This window comes from Dermochelys coriacea, chromosome 1, assembly GCF_009764565.3.
Source record: "Dermochelys coriacea isolate rDerCor1 chromosome 1, rDerCor1.pri.v4, whole genome shotgun sequence".
In the NCBI taxonomy this organism is placed as follows: Eukaryota; Metazoa; Chordata; order Testudines; family Dermochelyidae; genus Dermochelys; species Dermochelys coriacea.
This window is the reverse complement of record NC_050068.2, coordinates 12,839,254-12,859,098: the sequence shown is the minus strand read 5'-3', so window position 1 is coordinate 12,859,098 and position 19,845 is coordinate 12,839,254. Positions and strand designations below refer to the sequence as shown.

Here is a 19,845-nt window from a genome sequence, read left to right as displayed (position 1 = left end):
AGAACTGGGGACCATCTACTACTGCGAGATGAAGAGTTCTGAAGTATGACAGGCTTGTCTTCTTTTGTGTTGAAGGAGCAGTGGTTTAAGTCCCAGATCCCCAGTCTGTTGGTTTTAATATATAGTATTTGAGCCTGCTTGCAGACAAATTTCTCGCAGCATAAACTTTGTCTTTGGTATAGTGAGGACTCCACAATGATGCATATTTTCTTTGCCCTTGCCTGGAGAGTGGTCACAAGCTCAGCCCTTGTCATCTTCAGGTCATGCAGCATGACTCATCTCTTTCCTGAAGGTTTCCCCAAATAACCAAAGATGAGGATTAACTAGGCTGCACACAAAAGTAGAAACCAATAACGAAGCCAAAGAATAGCACAGGTGCAACTGTCCACCTCTGGACAGCTTTCTCTTATCTCCGCACAGCGTCTAGCCTTGCAGGGGTTCCCAAACTGGTATGTGTATCGCTGGGAGTACACAAGACATCTCTGCTGGGGAAATTGTGTAATGGTGGATTTTATTAACTATTTTATTTATTGCATCTTCATAATAGGAGTCCCTACTGAGATGAAGATTTAAAACTCTGTAGGAATTTGTTGTATAAGTACAGTAGTTACTTCAAGATGTACCAATGAAAACAGATACACAGAGATGCTGGCGTTTGGAGCCCTCACTTCTGAATCACCACACAGTGTGGGTCCAGTCGCCCAGCAACTGTCCAGTCTAACTGACCTCAGAACTTAAGGTGGTGGGGAGGTTGGTTGTATATGTTGCACTATATCTGTCCATAACAGTGAAATATGGACAGATGGCTAAAGAGAGGTAATGTTAAGAACACACAAGGTACCAGTGATGAGAAGTGATGAAATTTCTTTTGCCAGTATCTGTGCACTTGCTGAAATTGCCAGTGAGATGCCGACTACTTACTCACCATATGGATCTCAGTCTCTGATGCAAAACATCGACACCAGTCACAAAACAGGATCTATATCAAAGACACATAAATGGCAAAAAGTACATCAACATGGGATTTACTTGGACTGGAGCAGGGGTGGGCAAACTTTTTGGCCTGAGGGTCATATTGGGCTTCCAAAACTGTATGGAGGGCCGGTTAAGGGAGGCTGTGCGACCCCCTATTTGACCCCCACCCCGCTTCTCGCCCCCTGACTGCCCCTGGGACTCCTACCCCATCCAACCCACCCTGCTCCCTGACCACCCCTCGGACTCCTGCCCCATCCATCACCCCCTGCTCCCTGTCCCCTGACCGCTCCCGGACACCCCAGCCCTGACTGCCCCATCCAACCCCTCCTCTTATTCCTGACTGCCCCCCCGGGACTCCTGCCCTATACAATCCTCCCTGCTCCCTGGACACTCCACCCCAGTGCCCCATCCAACCCCTCCTCTCCTTCCTGACTGCCCTCCTGGGACCCCTGCCCCCATTCAACCCCCCCATTTCCCACCCTCTGACTGCCCTGATGCTTATCCACACCCTCAGCTCCTGAGCACCACCCCGAACTCCCCTGCCCTCTATCCAACCACCCCACTCCCTGTCCCCTTACCATGCTGCCTGGAGCACTGGGGTAGCTGGCGGCACTACAATTGCACCGTGCAGCGCAGAGCACAGGGTCAGGCCAGGCTCTGTAGCTGCGCTGCCCCATGAGTTCGCAGCCCCCCCACCCAGAGTACGGCGCTGGCAGCGCAGTGAGCTGAGGCTGCGGGGAGAGGGGGAACAGCACAGGAGGGGCTGGGGACTAGCCTCCCAGGCCAGGAGCTCAGGGGACAGGCAGGAGGGTCCTGTGGGCCATACTTTGCCCACCTCTGAACTGGAGCCAGCGAATAGCCTCAGGTGCAGGGTGTGGGATGTAATGAAGTCCTATCAAATAACAGCCTAAAACCATCTCTTCTATGCAGACCCTCAGAAACAAAACATGAACACAAGGACAAACCACCAGAATTTTTCAAGCAGACACCGGAGCAGTTAATGGGAACAAGAAAGTTTTGTGCTCGGCTGCTGCTGAAAAAAATAGTAATGCCCTCGAAGCACCATACATAGTGAGCTTCAGTGTTACGAAATCAGGAAAATCTCACACTGTAGCAGAGGAACTACTGCTGCTTGTGGCTGCAGACATGGTAAGCACTAGGCCCCAAAATTAATTCAGTTCCTGCCATTATCAAACAGCAGCAGCACTGTTGACATGGCCCATGATGTCCTAATTCAATTACTAGTAGCCAGTACTTTGCTCTGCAGCTGGATGAATCCGTGGACATGGCAGGCTTAGCCCCCCTTCTTGTGTATGTGTGGTATATTTACAAAGGTGCAATACAGGAGGATGCTGTGTTTTGCCAGTCGCTGCCTTCCAGAACAGTGGAGGAGATTTTCTGGTTGCTTGACAACGTCACAAAATCAAAATATCGTCAGGTCACGATATACTGGCATCGGCACCAATGGCACAAAAGCAAATCACTGGTAAGCACAGGGGAATAGTGACACGAATCAGAGCAGTCGCTCCCAATGTGATGTGGGTGCATTGCAGTATGCATAGGGAAGCACTTGCTGCCAGAAGCATGCCCGCCAACTGGAAGGAGGTGTGGGACAGCGCTGTAAACTTTGTAAAAGCTCAACCCTTGAACTCCAGAATCTTTTCCACTCTATGTAATGAGATGGGAAGCAAGCAGGTCAATCTATTGCTCCACAAGGAGGTTAGACACCTGTCACAGGGCAAGGCCTTGGCACATTGCTTTGAACTTCATGCCCAGTTCAAGGTATTCTTGACAGACCACCTATTCCTACTTTCATTGTCTGTAGGACAGTTTGGCTCTCATAGCTGGGCTACTTGTCTGATATATTCTTTGACCTGAATGATCTAAATCTAGGACTTCAAGGGCTTAATGCAGCCATTTTCAGTGTCCAGGACAAATTATTATAGTTCTATATATTAGGAGTGTGTATATGTGCATTATAATTTGTACATTTTATACGGTGTTTGGGCATTAAGAGTTAACTAGCTCTGTTGGTCTGGTACCATGGTTGCCATGGGTACCAGATTTAGATGGCTTTGGTTCTTGTCCATACCAATGATACTGATTGAGCTGCAAAAAGAAAAGGAGTACTTGTGGCACCTTAGAGACTAACAAATTTGAGTATATGCTTTTGTGAGCTATAGCTCACTTCATTGGATCTTTTTCAATTCAATTGTAACTATCCATGGGGACTCCTAGTCCTTGCCTTAGAGGCCTTCCATGAGTGGCTCGTGGGTGTCTGCACTCACTTCCCTTAGACGTGGAGGGTTGTGGTGAGGGCTCCCACTGGGACTCAGGAAGTTGAAGGGCCGACTCCTTGAGTAGGAGTTTGAGCCTCAGTTCTCCATCTTCCCTGGATAAGGGTTTCAATTGCTGACACAAGACACGCACACTTCTGTGGAATGTCTTGATTCCTTGCAACTGAGACACTTTTTGAAGCAGGGAGGGGGAGTTGGACATACCAAGGGGTTGGTGAAAGAATTTTTTTTTATTATTAAAAAGGCAATGTCCAAAATAAAATGTAAATAAAGGAGGCTTCTAGGGAAGCTAAAAATTAGCAATTCTAAAAGCATTAATGAGCCATGAATGGACAGCTATAGCTCCCTCTCTAGCCAAGCATGGTTGAGAAGGAACTGAGGAGGGTTTGCATGCAAGGAGCAGTGCATGCTCCCAAAGCTCTCCAATCAGCTGCACAGGGATGCAGACACCCCTACAGTGGAGCACCCATCATGATACTACTTGAAGTAGTAACTGATGTTTAAGATCCTCACAAGAGGTGTTTCAACACTTTGCAGGGCTGAACTCCAAACCTGGGGCTCATGAAGGATCTCTGGGAAGTAAGTGTTTAATTTCTGAGAGGGGAAGATTTACTACTGGTTAATCTCTAGGTTGTCACTGCCCTAATGCACACATACCCAGAGTGTTGGAGGAGCACTTGCAACACAGTCTAAATAAAATAAACCAAATAGCCACATATAACATTTAAGGAACCCAGCTACATATCTGTATGATGCAGAAGAGAGCCATGGCACAGGAGAAGAGGGTATGAACTATTTTTGCTCTAATTTATTTCTATAAATTTGTACACAAAGTTTGGATGTGGTACAATATTCCATCAAATAGGAAAGGAGGAACATTTAGGTGTGATGCAAGATTCCAGGACTGTCCTCTTGCATAATACAAAGGCACGTTTCAGAGCTTCAATACACTCAACAATTAACTGTTGAAGAAGGCAGGTTACACATGCAGTAGTGCAATATTTTAAATTACACACACACACACACACACACACACACACACACACACACACAGTACTCTGAATACTACATCTCCCTACAAGCAGTGTCAACATCCATGTAAACAAACATTTAAAAACAAACAGATGTATATCCTGTGCAGAAAGGCTACTCTCTCACATTCACAGCATAGAATATATTATAATTTTTATAAACTCATATTTAAACAGCAGAATTCATTCCCAACTTTACATTTTGACCCTGATCTTGCAAATACATGTATCACTTCATGCATGTGAACAGCCCCATCAGATTCACCGCACTGCACAACCCTGAGTGTTTGCAGGATCAGGATCACTGTTACATTCACATAAAATTGCACCTCCCAATACTTCTGGAGTTTGTTTAAAGTATTGCTGGCTAATACTGAGCGCTTCCAACATTTTCTCATACAACACACATTCAAGTACCATCTAAAGTCAGACCTGCTTATAAAGACATTCAAAAATTAAAAATAGGGAGCTAAATATACAGTATGGAAATAACATGGTCCATTAGAGTTACAAGTTCTTTTGGTTTCCAACACCATGCACAGCAGAAGCTATAAAACTGGGCCCAACCATCAAACTGCATTATTTGTGCTTTCAGAGGGGGCTTTTCCCACCCAGAAACACCCTTGTGCTATGTAACTACATCTAAAAGCAGTTCTTGTGCAATGTACCTACAATACTGGGTCACTGTCAAATCAATAAGTGCTTTCTTTGGGTTGCAAAATGAATGGACCCTTCTCTCCCAGCAGAATCTGTGCCACTGCTGGTAAGAATCTGTAAATATTCCCACTGCTGAAGTCCATCATCCACCATCAGAAATATTATATAGCAGATTACAATAGGTATCACGTTTTCCTCTGTCCTCATTCCCACAGCTCTGGGGAATCATAATATTCTTCTTGATAGTGATAGCAATTTGTAATGGGGTGTATCTGAAGCAAGTTTTTATTTTTTTAAAAAGGTTTAACATTTGAATAGTTTAACAACTTTTTTCCTTTAAAAGCAGACACCCATCCACACATGCTTTCAGATTTATAGAAAAAAAAACCCATGTGGACCTCTGGAGACACCATCTCCAACTCTGATTTCGAGCAGGTCAACACCAGGTCAAACGTAGTTCTCTCAGTTGATGTCCAATACCTCAGTCTCTGGCAGGCCAAACTTAGTCTTGTACTTGTCAAAGAGTTTAATCAGAGAGCTCACATACACGCCGTGATAAAAGTCTATCTCCCTCTGGCTCGGATGGTCAATTTTGGGAACGGTGATAGGCTCCCCAACTGAAATAAAAAAAAACAATCCAGAACATTAAAAATAGTTTTTTCTCCCAACAGAGGGTCTGCGGTTTCTGCATTGTCTAGAGTCCTGTCTATGCTGGAGTTTTGCACTGGTGTAGTTACATTTGTGCAGCCCCCGGTGTAGATGCCCTGCAATCGTATAAGACAGAGCTTGCACCAGAACAAATTAAACACACTAAGGGGCTTATCCAAAGCCCACTGCAGTTATTGAAAAAGATTCCCACAGCATTCAGCGAGCTCTGCATCAGAATGCAAGTCACACTGGTACATCCCTGGTTTCCAGTGGTGCAGAGTGTGTCTTCAGTTGCCAATTACAGTGGTTGTAGCAGAATCAAAGTTACATCAGTGCAAATTTTGCTGCCATTGCACCAAAGGGTGTAGTAACTTCTGCAGTTACAGACTGGCGGTAACTTTCTACCCCTTCAAGAGCAAGGAGGAGGAGGAATTTTATCTTAGCAAAATGCCTCAGGAATACAACGCCCCCTGGTGCAACGCCTGGGGTAGTGCTGCTTATGCATTACCCTGTGCTGAAAGGTATAATAATCTAGCTCACTGAACTGTTCCTGGGAGGACCATGCCAAATATACTGATCTTCTGCACTCTGCTGAGTTGGTTATTGGTCATGTGCTGCTGTTCTTATCTGGGTCACAAAGGGAGATGTGGCTTTACAATACTGTAATAGGATATTCACATAGCAGCCACATGGAGAGAAGGGGAACAGAGTAGGGAAACAATGATAACTTTGGACTGTCTGCAGAGCTTAGGCAATTGCCATAGGATGGATTTTTCACACACTGTGGATCCTTTAGCTGACTTCAAGAGTCTCAGTTTCTGATAGGTCCAAGTAACAGCTGTAATTTTTAAAACTGTTGAATTAGAAACCTAACATACAAGCTGCGGTAAAAGAAACCTTGCATAGAACCGGGCTGTTTCTCAGTCCTGAAAAGCTTAGTGCTTTGGGAGGTGAGAACAAAGAGGGAGCTCAGTGTCAGAACACTCAGTCTGGAATGGGATCCAGACACAGATCTGGATTTTAGAGAGTGACCCAGTGTAACAACTTCTGCTAAACCAACATGGTGACTGCAAGAAACTCAGTTATTCTTAGAAGGATAAAGGGCTAAGTTCATCCTGCTTGAATCTGAGCCTTTGGATCCAGGGAGTCTAGTTATCCAAACCTCAACACAGTCCACTAAACCAGCCTCTTCTCCAGCCCAACAGAACAGTGTGGTGCTGTATGTCATGCACATGTTCAAATTCAGTGCTTACCAACAGTTGTGATGGGCTTGGAATAAGGTAGCAATCCCCAGGTGTTGGAAGAGAAAAGGCCACGGCCATGGAATATGCATGGAGCAAAACCAATGTGTTTCTGAAACTTCTTCTGGACCCATCTTCCCCAGGAGCCCTCCTCAAAGATCACCTGCTTGTAAACCTCGTTCTCACCAAATGAATACACCGGGACCAAATCCGCTCTATAAATTAAAAAAAAAAAACAGACATGAGTCAAAACCTTCCAGAGGCTGGAAATCAGCTTCTAGGCTCAATGCCAACGGAGACATGCCTGAACAAAGAAGATCAGCAGAAGAGGCTCCTGCTGATTTTCTGCACGCTGTATTCACTGCAACTTTGCCTGCAACATACCAAACAAAGCCTTCACTATTGCTAGGAGTTACTACGTTTGCAAGATGCAGTACGCTCCAGTGGGTGCCCGTCAGGTGTACAAATCATCAGAAGACAGAATCTAAACTCGAGAGGGAGGATGGGATTGTGATTAAGGGACCAGACAGACTCAGGAGATCCAAGTTCAATTTCTGGCTCTGCTACAGATTCCTTGGGCCAATCATTTAATCTTTCTATTTCTCATCTGTAAGGAAGGATTTCCCCCATTTTTCTACCATGCTTTGCCTTGTCTTCAAATGGCAAGATCTTCAGGGCTGGGGATGCCCATGTATATGTACAGTGCACAGAATGCCTAGCACAATGATCTCTGCTAGGTGTTAGCATAATACAAGTACTTAACATGTGAATAAAACAACCCCCACGTTAGAAGACAAGAAAAGGTGAGCTAGCCACAAATCACTTACACAAACAGAGCTGCATGGGAAGGACTGAAGCAAGCACCAGAACTGCCAGTTTCATATAGGTGCGCACAAATAAAAAGTTAATCTGGTTCCTATTTCAGGGTTGGGCAGAACAATACTGTGAAAGTGGAACAAAGTAAAGGACAATATAGACTTTGGAACAGCAGAGTCTTACTGCATTTGTGCAGATGGCAGTGGCAACTGTAGATGTTGCAAAAGCTGTTTTATATCAAAGAAATAACGATGGAAGATGACACAACAAGTGAAAGATCTCCACTACTCTAGGCCAGTTCCTTCCACTGCAAACTGCTCTATGTACACACAGCCCCAAAGGGAAAAGCAAGAACAAGCTGTCATGCCTGAAATCCTAGAATCTCATACACAATATGGAAAGAATGAATCCAAGGAGTTCATCGCTTCATGTAATGACCAAGGGAGAGCGTAAGGGGAGGGCCTGCTACAATCTACTCCCATAGATGTGCTGGAAATTAAAAAGTGTTCTGGATTAGAGCGGATTTCTCCTTTACCCGTGTAGTAGAGCCAGCTTCACAAATCCCTTCCGATTTTTCAGAGTCACCGAGTTCTTCCCGGGTGTGCAGTTCAGGGACTCTGCGGCTCCTCCCACCACAATGACAATTGCATTTCCACTGCCGTTCTTGGACAGGATGTAATCTATGCTGTCACGGTTCACAGGACAGATACCTGAGCATTGCAGGAGAGAAAAATCTAGCTAGGAATTACTGAAGACTTGCTGTTTGCAGTGCAGAAGATAAGTGAGTAAGGACAGACACTTGGTTTTGAAAACAAAGTTCTGCACAATCTAACTTTTAACAAGCATTTCCCCCTATCCCCTAGGGTGAGAGAGAGCACTTATTGAATTCCAGCTATTATAGACCAGCTGGATGGTCCAAAGTAGGCTGAGCATCTTCGTAATTTAGAATGAAAATCCCCACAGACCAAAAGGAACTCCAAAGATTTTTAAAGTCATATGGGCATGCTGAGCTCAGCATTGCAACACCTAAGTGATTTAGAAGCCTAAATCTCATTTTCAGAATGGATTTAAGCACTTAAGCACCTAAATTCCATTGATACCTGATTGTATTTGGGCTCCTAAGTGCTTAAATCCCTTTTGAACATATTTTCACTCCTAAATTAGGTAGGTGCTGCAACACAGGGCACAGCAATGCCCAAATACTTTTAAAAAGATGGGCCTAAAATCTATAGATGCAGCACTAGTCGTATATTAGTACAAGGCCCCTAATCCCAACGGCCTTTTGCTATTCTAGCACATAATTGCTCTGGCACATAGGTACTGAACTTTATCCTTTCAGTTCGTAGTATTTGCCACTGGTGTAGTGCTGGAACTGCTAGCACATAAGGGCTCACTTCTGCACTCAGAGATGAATGCCCATTTGTCCAAGAGCCATAGGGCTGTCTAATTTAAGGGAGAAATCCTGCCCCCAAATTTTGTAGCAATAAGAGTAGTTTTACATTTATTAAGGGAGAAAATTCTCGAGTGCTCAGTCAATTTTGCAGAATTTTCTGAATATTGTCATGGATGGTTTTAGCTGGGGGACAGAGTGTGAAACCATGAAGGAAATAGTGGGAAAAGAAATCTCATTTCCCTAGAGAGATCCTTTAGTATTGAATTCTGGGGTGGAAAGCAAGAAATGCACAATGCACCTTCACACTGGGATCTCTTTATTCCAGTGCTGATTAACCAAAGCACTAGTGCATTTTTCTACACTGCACTTCAGAGTGGAGAGTTCTAGAAGTTAGTTAAGGCAAGCTAGACACTTTGTTCTGTTCTCAAACCAGAAAGTACGTATGGTGAAAACATTCTGGTGGTGCCTTTGTTACTGCAGCATAATTCTCCTAAGAACCCTGTACTGGCAAAGAGGAGGGTACAGTCTGCAGGAGAGTAGGTAAATACCATCCATTATACAGCCCTATAGGAGGGCATAATGCTCCAAGGAGCTTAAAATTCCAATCAGAAGTAGAAAAGGGGGATTTATTTTTCAGCTTTATTAAATATCACTTAATTGACAATGCCAAATATATTTAAAATAAATACAGTTTATTCTCAGATTCCTGAAATACAGGGATTTTATGGTAAGGTTATTCTCACAAACGTGAATAGCCTAGAAAAAGTGTCCTTGTTCCTAAATTAAGTTTCAGATACACTAACAGTACACAGTCAAATGACTTGTACTTTTCCTGAAGTCGGCAACAGCTTTCTCACTAAAACCTACAACATACATGATTTAAAGATTGGAACGAATGAGATGTATTAGTGCAACATAGCAAGATCAATTTCATTGGTTAATACCCCCAGCTCCATCTAAATGGAGAGACAGCTTCCATTTGAAGGGAAAAGCACTTTATGGAACAGCTGCAAGCTGAAACAATACCATTACCTAGTCTTTATCTGTGGCGGGTCGCTAACTAGGGCATATGACATGCGGGTTAGCAAGAGACCATCCCTCCTTGGTAGCAAGCTGTGGTGACACTCCACCCCAGGGTGCTGTCATTGTCTGTCTGTGCACACTCTGCTAATGGGTGTGTCGGTGGATGTTAACAGTTCGTTACAGTGCTTGGAGTTAGCCCTCTTTGGGGGAAAAAAACAAAAACACAACAAGACTAGATAAAAGCACATGAGCAGACTATTAATGAAAAGCATCACACTGCACGCGGACGATCCATGGCAGGCTAGACCCACACCTCCAGCTTGCCACAAAACTAAATGTTCATGTAGTCAAGCCCTGAGTGTAACCTCACCACAGCCTAACGCCACACAGAGCAGGTCTGAGTCATTCCAGAGCCAACGAGTCTCCTTCCTAAGGCCAAGTCTACACCACAAACTTATTTCAGTACAAGTACGTTGCTCAGAGGTGAAAAATCCACACCCCTGAACAACATAATTATACTGATCTTTGCCCCCTCCGGAGACAGTGCTACACTGGCAGGAGATCTTCCCCCACCACATAGCTAACGTGTCTTGCAGAGGTGGAGCAACTACTAAGCCAATGGGAGAGCACTCTTCATCAAAAGCACTACAGGCGGGCAGCAGCACCGATGTAACTTTTGTGCGCAGACCTACCCTAACATTGCTTTCCAGAGTTTGTCTTTAAGGGGGAAACTTGTACTAACTACTAATTTTCTATAACCTTTTTGGTAATTACTGTAAATATAATAGGTCTGAGAAGCAAAGTTAACCACAGTATTAAAATGTAAGCATTCTCTTTAGTGCTTGATATCTGCTAGACATAAATTTGGCCTGTTTTTTTCTCACCACCTCCAAATGCTCAATAGATCTTAGGAGACGGAAGAGGCTTATTGTATCCTTTAGCCCACATCCACCAGTGCCACTACTAGATTGCTCACCTGCAGTGTTTCTTAGAAAGATGGCAAGATATGGAGGAGGTGGAAAAGAGAATCTGGAGGGTGGCTAGGTGGGGAAGAGGAACTCTTACCGCCAGACATTAAGTAGTCCCTCAAAATAGGCATTCTAAAGTTCCCAGCTAACGTAGCAAGGTACGGTCTGATCCCAGGAAACTTCTGGCCAACACCAGTGGCTTCTGTGCTGAAGTTGCAGAAAGCACCCAAACCCATGATTCCATGCGGGTGGTAGCCAAAAATGTAATTCCTGTTCGTCAGCAGATTGTGGGTTTTAACCAGCTGAGAAAGAGAAAGGATCGTAAAGTTAAAACACCAGCAAAATTGCATGCAGAAATTCTCTTGCATGAGACAACTTAAGGCCAAGAGAAAAAGGAGGTTTTGAAAAGTAAGTGTGACACTTAATTTTGAAATCTGCAAAATTTCAAAAGCATTCTTGTCCAGTTCACCAATGCTGATCATCTTATCCCAGACCTGAATTTACCTCCCATCACCAAACCACCAAGGAAATACAGGACATGCCATCTTGAATTCAGTCAGGATAGTGGAAATGAAAGATTCAACAAGAAAATTCTTTTGCTCCCTACAGTTAAGGGGCAAATATTGAATGAATGTGTGTTTCCTATCATGGGACCACACACTCACTTTGCCATGTTTAAGGGAACGACTGGGTTTCAGCAAAAATCATTTCCCTTCAATTCCCCTCCTGCCATGCCTCATGTCCTGAGATCATATTCTTTGCAGTCCTGGAAACAGAGGCTGTACTTCGTGCCACAGAGCCCTTTTGACTGAATTATTGCACAGGAACAAAGGAAAACCATTTCCTGTATTTGTTACCTGTAGCTGCTAGCAAAAATAAAATTTGTGAGTACCTGAGTGCAGGCTCTGTGACTCCCTGAAACCCACATCTGCTGCTTTGCGCTTCTAGAGCAGTTTAGATTTAGTCACCTCCCCAAATAAGCAGCCTCAACATAGTTTGCACTTGACTGGCAGCAGACAATTTCTGTAACTTTTTTCTTCCCACGTGAGTGAGATCTTTACTTTCCTAAGTGATTCCATTCTTCCCCAACTCTTCTAAAATGCCCAGAGTGAATGCACAAGGCCTTCAGAACCAGTGGCTGGTACTGTTCAGTTCCTGGAGGAACTGTACAGGAATCCAAGTGACAAGCCTTTTTGATTCAAGATTGAGAGTTTTCTGGCCATTTGAAAATAGGGAGAAGACAAACTGGCACAGAATCAATCCCTCCCAGACAAATTCAAATTTCATCAGTGCATCTTAGTTCTCAGGCACACACAGCAAACAAAGTGCAGAGAAAAATCCACATCCACATCCTGTGCCAGTTGCAAACTGGGTTCACTTACTCAGTGAAAGACCTGCTAACATTTAGCGCACAGAAAAACCCCTGCTAACATTTAGCACACAGAAAAACCCCATGAAAAGCCATTGGACTGGGAAAGGAAATCCAATAATTGTCTTGCAGTTCAGTGTACCTGTAATCACAGCATACGAGTACGGCATGGCTTTGCATCTGTGAGTGACCTCTGCCATTAAAGCCTGGGTACCTTATACAAGCTATCAAATGGTCTTTCACAAGGCAAAACAGGGATCACTGAACAGAATTCCTTGGTGGATGCAGGAGCAGAGAGACTGGCTTTGTTTCAGATGGTGCATTCAGAATAAGAGACTGTACAGATTCTGCTGGGTTCCAAAAAAGCAGAAACTTTGTGATGCGTTGTACTATATACACTACAACAGAGCAGCTAATCTAAATTTTGGCCTCAGATATGTACATGCATCTTGCATTCAAGTCAGTTTAATGGGTTAACTTCAGTGGGAGCTGCACTCATGTGTAGGTATTGTGGTAGCACTCAGGAACCCCAGTCATGAGCCAGGATAACAAAAAAGACATCACCTAGCACAATGGTATGTGTTTGTACATTTCCTTCTCCAAAGAGTTACAAATCTCTCATATGTCTAAAGACAGAATATGGCCCTTGGTATGCATATGTAATAAGATGTATTTGAAAGAGCAGAGAAACTTTCCAAAAAACTGACAATGCTGCACCATCATAGCTGATTTACGCCAAGAAGTTTCTTGATAATGACAACACGACTTGACAAAACTACAAAGCACTGAAACACATCTCTGTGGGCCTAACATGTTGTAATAAATCTAATGCCCTGGCGTTTGTATGCACATGAAGTAGGTTGCATTTGAAAGAATGCAGAAACTTTCCAAATATCTGGTGAAAGTAGGTTTGCACCATCACACCACATTTTAAGCAAAGATTTCTAGACAACAGAAATCAAGTCATGTTGTCCTGAGTTGCCAAGATTACAGATCACCAAAAAGTACCGAATACACTGCAATTAATCAAGTGCCTAGGAGTTTGAATCAAACAGAGGAAGGTACTCTCAAAAAATCAACCACACAGTAACACATTTGTTCTGAAAAAGCACATGAATGATGCTTCAGCAGGTTAAATGCATGGATTATCATCTTCCCCAGAGATTTACATGGTTATAAATTGTGTGTGACTAATATCCCAGGAGCATTTTTAAGATGCTCAGAGATTTTTTTACAATATGGTAGCAGCCAGAGTTCTTGAGCAGGAGGGGACCCTGTTTTGCCAAGCACCACCCCCATGCCAAGATTCAAGCTTATCACTTTATAAATTAGGGCAATATTTTTTCAGGGTTTTAATCTCAAGAAAAGAAAAGCCGGGCAAGACGACACTAAGCAAATCTGTTTTCCTTCTCTGGAGGAAGAAACCCCAAAGGTCTGATTTTGAGCCCCCAGAACGATAAGCTCTAGATGAGCTTTCTGAAAAGGCTCAATTATTCATGGTTTGTATTGCAGTAATACCCAAGATCCTCAATCACAGACCAGGATTCCATTGTGCCAGGCACTGTACAAACCTAGAACAAAGAGATTATATTCTAGCGCTCACAATCTTTGAGAATCAAGCACCATATGTTTTTAAAGATAAACTGTTTCACGTCTCATCAGCAGAAAAAGAAACAGCTGCAATCTTTTTGCATTTAACTCAGTTACTAAACAAACTGCTATGCATCATTAATTGGCACTGTAGGGCCTATTCTGCCATCTTGCTTTGTTCCAGCACCTGGACATAGCAGGAAGGACATTCCACATCTTTATGGCTTTGGGAAGCAAGAAAAAGTCACGTGGCCAGACCAAGAAATGGAGACGGTTTTTCAGGAGTAGTAGGGATAACAAAAGGAGGGGAATGGGTGGAGAGAGATTGAAAATTCAGTTATGGGTAAAGCAGCAGTACCCGATTTCTCTTTCCCTAGTACTGGGGGAGGGAGACAGGTAGCAAGAAGAGACTAGTAGGCCTGGGCAAGGAAGATGGCCACAGTACACCTGCAGTTTGGTTTAACCAGCCCCAGAGTCTACAAGTTACATGTAGTACATTTATTCATAGCCTTAGAGCCTTAGCCATTCTGCAGTTAAAAGGGTGAAGGAGCTTTAAAACATCAACTTAAGTGAATCTGATTGACAGCAAAGGGACAAACTAGCAGTACAAACCACTAAGGACAGCTTTCCGATGGCTGGAGTAGTCTAGATAATAGATGAGGACAGGGAAGCAGGACTTGCAGGTTCCATTGCCAGCTCTGCGACCAACTTTCTGTATGACCTGTGGCAAGTTATTTGATCTCACTGGCTCAGTTTCCTCAGCTGTGAAGGGATGGGGCCATACCTCTCTCAAGAGAGAGGCTGCTTGGGGTTACAGCTCAGAGACCTTCTAATTAAAGACGCTGCAAGATTTGGGTTACATTTCTGCATTCTAACAATGCATACGCAGAGCCTGCCCCTTCTGAATGCCTCAGTGACCACACAGTGAGAGGGGGGAAAGAGAGCCAGCTCATCCCAGCCGCTGTACTTTGTCACCCTGAATCCCACAGCTTATGTTCCCCCCCACCCCCCAGAGAGGTTACTTCAGGAGGGAGATCACCCCCTTCAGGGGCTCTGAAAGCCGCACTCTACACAGCAGAGTCTGTTTGCCACTGGACCCTAATATGTCAGGGCTTCCATTGGATAGGAAGTCCTTTTGCAACCCTGCCAGCCTTCTGGAGGCTGAAGCAGCAATGAGAAGTTTTCCATTACCCCCTCAGAGAGCTGTGAATGGTCTACAGAAACCACACAGGTATGTCTACACTGCTGTCGTGAGGTGGGATTGCCTCATGTGTGGACAGACCTGAGCTAGCTTTGATTGAGTAAGCTCGCTAAAAATAGCAGCAGGGCTGTGGTGGAACGGCCTAGCCACTGGAGTACAGTCCCACCTAGTACTCTGGGTACACACTTTGACAGCTAGCCTATGCCACTGCATCTATAGTGCTAGCGTTACCCAAGCTCGCTCAATCCAAGCTAGCGCCGGTAGGCCTATGCATTCTGTAGTCACACCTCCCGACAGCAGTGTAAACGGCCGCCAAGAGACATGCGCAACCCCATGCTGAACAGCTCAAGGCCCCTTTGGTGTTGCTGTGCCATTTACAGGGATCTCGGCACCACATGTGGCTTTTATGTGCAGCAGATGGACAGGTGTTCCTCACAACCCCTCCAGCCTGGTGGATGTCTGGCACATGAGCCAACCTTGTCAGAGTCAGAAAACTACATCCTCCCCTTCTTGCCTCAGTTTAATACAGCCCACTGCCCTTCCTTTGCACAGCATCTCAGAAGGATGGGACAGGTCAGCCAGTTATTTCTGTAGTACCTGCTGAGGGGGTAGGTGCTGGTTTAGTGAGTTCATCACTGAGCAGCCCACGACCATGACTCTCTTAAAAGCTGTACCCCAGAGTAATGTGACATTTCCAGCAAAGCAAGGGGGCTTTTTGAGAGGAACACGCAGGTGGGGGGGGGAGAAAATCCAGAATTATAATAATTAAATGAACAAGAGCTTTGGAAGCATGATAAATGCTCCTGCATCAGGGCTTCAGCCAAACCTGTGCCTGGCACAGACTAGAAGGAAAGTTTCCCTGGGCACAAGTTACCCAGGAGAATTTCTTGCACTTTCCTTTAAAGCCACCATTGGCCATGGTTGGCGGCAGGACTGTGGACTAGACGGACCACTGGTCTGAGCATGGCATTTCCCACAAACGCCTACAGGGCCTGCCTACTGATTAAGAGGGAGAGTAGTCCTTAACTGCCCATGATTTTGTTTTCCCCCGTACACACAATACTACTTTAGTATAGAGATCCTAAAGCAGAGGTGGACAAACTACAGCGCACAAGCCACATCTGGCCCGTCCTGCCCGGCACCTGAGTTCCTGTCCTGGGAGGCTAGCCCCCGGCTGGGCCCCTCCCCTGCTGTCCCCCATTCCCTGCAGCCACGCCACCGCGCAGGCAGAGCTCTAGGTGGCGGGGCTGCACATTCATGCAGGGCAGCATGTCTGGCTCCAGCCAGGCAGCGTAGCTGCCAAACATCCTGCTCTGCGCAGCATGGTAAAGGGGCAGGGGGTCATGGGGATGGGGTGGAGGTTCTGGGGCAGGGGGTGGTCAGGGGATGGGGAGCAGGGGGGTTGGTTAGGTGTGGGAGTCCCGGGGGGGGGCACCTGTCTGGGGGTGGGGGTGTGGATAAAGGTTGGGGCGGTCAGGGAGCAGGGGGTTTGGATGGGTTGGTCAGATAGCCTTGCCCCCGCCCCCTGTTTGGGGAGGCACAGCCTTCCCTACCTGGCCCTCCATACAGTTTTGCACCCCAATGGGGCCCTTGGGCCAAAAAGTTTGCCCACCCGTCCTAAAGCTTCCCTGTTGCTCCCACTTCAACACCTCACTCTCCACTCCCTGCGAAACCTTCCTCCTCCCCTTATTTTACAGCCCTCACTAGGAGAAAGGTGCCCTAATGTAAAGTTCAGCAGCACGAAATCCCTGTTTCCCCTTGCCTCGCGCTGTTCAGCGGTTACTAACGAGCAATATCTAAAAAAGGGTTACCCCCAGACTGAAGCTACAACCTTCAGCCCAGTGCCCTGAGGTTGAACTTTCCTCCCCACAGTGAATAAAATGGCAGCGAACATTACTCCTGGGTGCATGGGGAGCTGGTGAGTCTGACACCGCGACAGAGCGTGCAAACAGAAGTGGAAGTAGCCATAATAACAGGACACAGTCCAAGCAGAGAGCCTGAACAGCCTAGGGTCTAAAGGTTTGAACACCATCCAGACCTAGGAAGAAACAGGGTGAGCCCCAAAGCATTTACTGTCCAAATGGATTTATTTGTGGACCAAGGGTACATCTAACCCTTGGAGTGGGAGATGCAGTTTCCAGCTTGACATACCATTGCTACTGCGCTCTCCTGCTAGCATGGGTGTGATGGGCCAGTTGCCTCTAGTACGCCTCTAGCATGTCAGCCAGATACAGGCTGGGGCCAGCTGGCCCCTCCCACTCCTCACACCACCATACATGATTGTTAAGCCCACTCAACCAGACATTGGGTCTTACTCCTCATGGGGGTACATCTGCTTGCACTGGACTTTACACCTCCAGCACCACACAGAGGCATACCCCAGAAGTGAAGGAAAGGAATGCAGCCACAAGCACAGGGCTAGTTCCTGTTCATATTTATTCCTCTTTATGCTGGTCCAGCATAAAGAGTTGGGCAAGTGTGGGTGTGGGGGGTTAGAACAAGCAAAGAGAGCAAGGTGTTGGTGGGGACAGTGACAACAGTGCAGGCAGCAAGAGGACTGAGGCAGGGGCTGGTGCAAACAGCTGATGAGCAGAGAGTAAAAGCCGGCTGAGAGCTCCCAGTGCCGCACGCTGGCTGCTGACATCACTCTGGTCCAAGGTGTCTGGAGGAAGCGATACCAGCCAGGCAGCTCCCAGCCTCACTGGTGCTAGGAATGTCCCTTGTATCCCCAGAGGCTGGAGTTTGTCCTGCCTTGCTTCTTCCATAGCCCAATCCCCTGACCTGGGGACAGTGAATTAAGAGCCAGGGTCTGGCTACCATTTTAGCAGAAATACCCATCTACTCTGTCTCGGCAGAGTGGCTGGAGGTTATTGAAATTAGGGATTAAAGAAGATTTGCTACATCTAGTGCAGGATGCATGAGCCCCTGCTTCAATTTTGCTGCAGTAGTCCAGCTTAGAAGGAAAATACTCGTCTGTATGCCAACTAGGCCAGCCAGATCAAAGGGATTTGGGAGCAAGCTGGAAAAGCTCTTACAAGCCTCATTTGCACGAATGGTGCAAGGCTGCCTGCAGCCACCTTTGACTTTTCTAGCAAGATAATTGTCAGGTGCTTATTTAAAATAGTAGTATTAAGCAGAGGCTGTTTGCAGCTGCAATCTTCTCTCTTGAATGGCTTCAGCAGAACTTTAAGTTGCCAGCATTAAGCTACACACATTCATAGTTTTGTCTATGCATCTCTTCTGACCAATCAGGCACTTTAAAAAGCTGAGCCCTTTAGGGTTCACATGCACAAAGAGCAGTGGTTCTCAACCAGGGGTAGAGGTCTTCCAGAGGATATGTCAACTCATCTAGATATTTGCCTAGTTTTACAGCAGGCTACATGAAAGCACTAGCAAAGTCAGTAAAAACTAAAATTTCATACAGACCATGACTGTGTTTATACTTCCCTACATAGTATAGCAGGATTTCAAAACCGAAGGGTCACTATTTTTTTTTTATACAATTATAGGGTAGAGCATGATTACTGAAAAATTGCTTATGACACTTTTGTATTTGTGTCTGATTTTGTAAGCAAGTAGTTTAAGCGAGCTGAAACTTGCGGTACACAAGACAAATCAGACTCCTGAAAGGGGTACAGTAGTCTGGAAAGGTTGAGAGACACTATCTCTCTAAACCAGTGGAAGTGTTGATGTGCACCAATGCTGATTTATGGAGAATTTTCCTGAGTGAAATGAAGGCCTTTACTTTATTACACAAGACAAAGTTATGCAATCATCATCATAAATAGATAAGCAAGGATTAGCAGAGCATGCTTGGTAAGTGGATTCTAGAATGCAACAAAGCATAGTCTAGTGGTTCTAGACCGCAACAGACTAACAGATACAGGTAAATATTAGTCACAGCACCTGGTCCAGATGGACATTAGCAAAGGTTAGGCCTTGTTAAAACCTCATCTTGACTGAGACACCTCAGGCTGCAGAACTCCAGAAATTGTTCTAGTTCTAGAAATTGTACAGTTTACCTACATTGCTAAACTCAAAGAACTCCTACTTCCAGGGCCAGTCACTAAGTTGTAGCAGACATAAGCCTCACTAAGCCAATAGCTTCCTAAGCTTATTACTGCCCTATTAACTCATGTTATTCTGCTCCCTTACACGCTAACCTCACTAAATATATTCCCTACACCTTTGGCAGCAGATCAGTTTTGTATCTGGCATGATCTTTAACTGAAAGAGGAGAGAGAGGACATATGATTCATGTCCAGCATCCTCTGTTTCAAGCCTTGGCAGTTTCAAGATTCAAAACAACCTCCCCTCCGTGGACCTTGCAGTACAGACAGCCTAGTGACCAAGCCTCACTTCTCAGAGACTTAAGGTACTAGAGTTTGGTCTCTTATACCCAAGACTTCATAAGTGCCACGCAAGAAATGCAACAGTCCACATCCATGAGTATTCCACTCAGCAGCATAGCATGCTTGGCTACAGGGATTGCCAAAACCCAACTCGTACATTTTGATAAGATTACTACTCTGGCTGGCTTCCTTACTAATGCACAAAAGGTTTTACTCCCCACCCCCATTATTGGAGTTAGCCAGGTTCTCCTGTAGCGTGCTCCTGCATATTTGCAGACCCAGCT

At 45.3% G+C, this 19,845-nt stretch overlaps 1 protein-coding gene across 1 annotated transcript in view; it reads right to left on the bottom strand.

Annotated features, from left to right (window-relative positions):
• Positions 1-4,053: 4,053 nt before the first annotated feature.
• DGAT2 (diacylglycerol O-acyltransferase 2) overlaps positions 4,054-19,845 on the bottom strand; it is a 38,242-nt gene continuing 22,450 nt past the window's right edge. Inside the window, exons 5-8 of the mRNA XM_038412196.2 lie at positions 11,147-11,351; positions 8,201-8,375; positions 6,862-7,064; positions 4,054-5,577 (exon numbers count right to left, since the gene is read on the bottom strand). Coding sequence (XP_038268124.1) covers positions 5,423-5,577; positions 6,862-7,064; positions 8,201-8,375; positions 11,147-11,351 — 738 coding nt within the window. The 3' untranslated portion in view covers positions 4,054-5,422. The remainder of the gene's footprint in view (positions 5,578-6,861; positions 7,065-8,200; positions 8,376-11,146; positions 11,352-19,845) is intronic.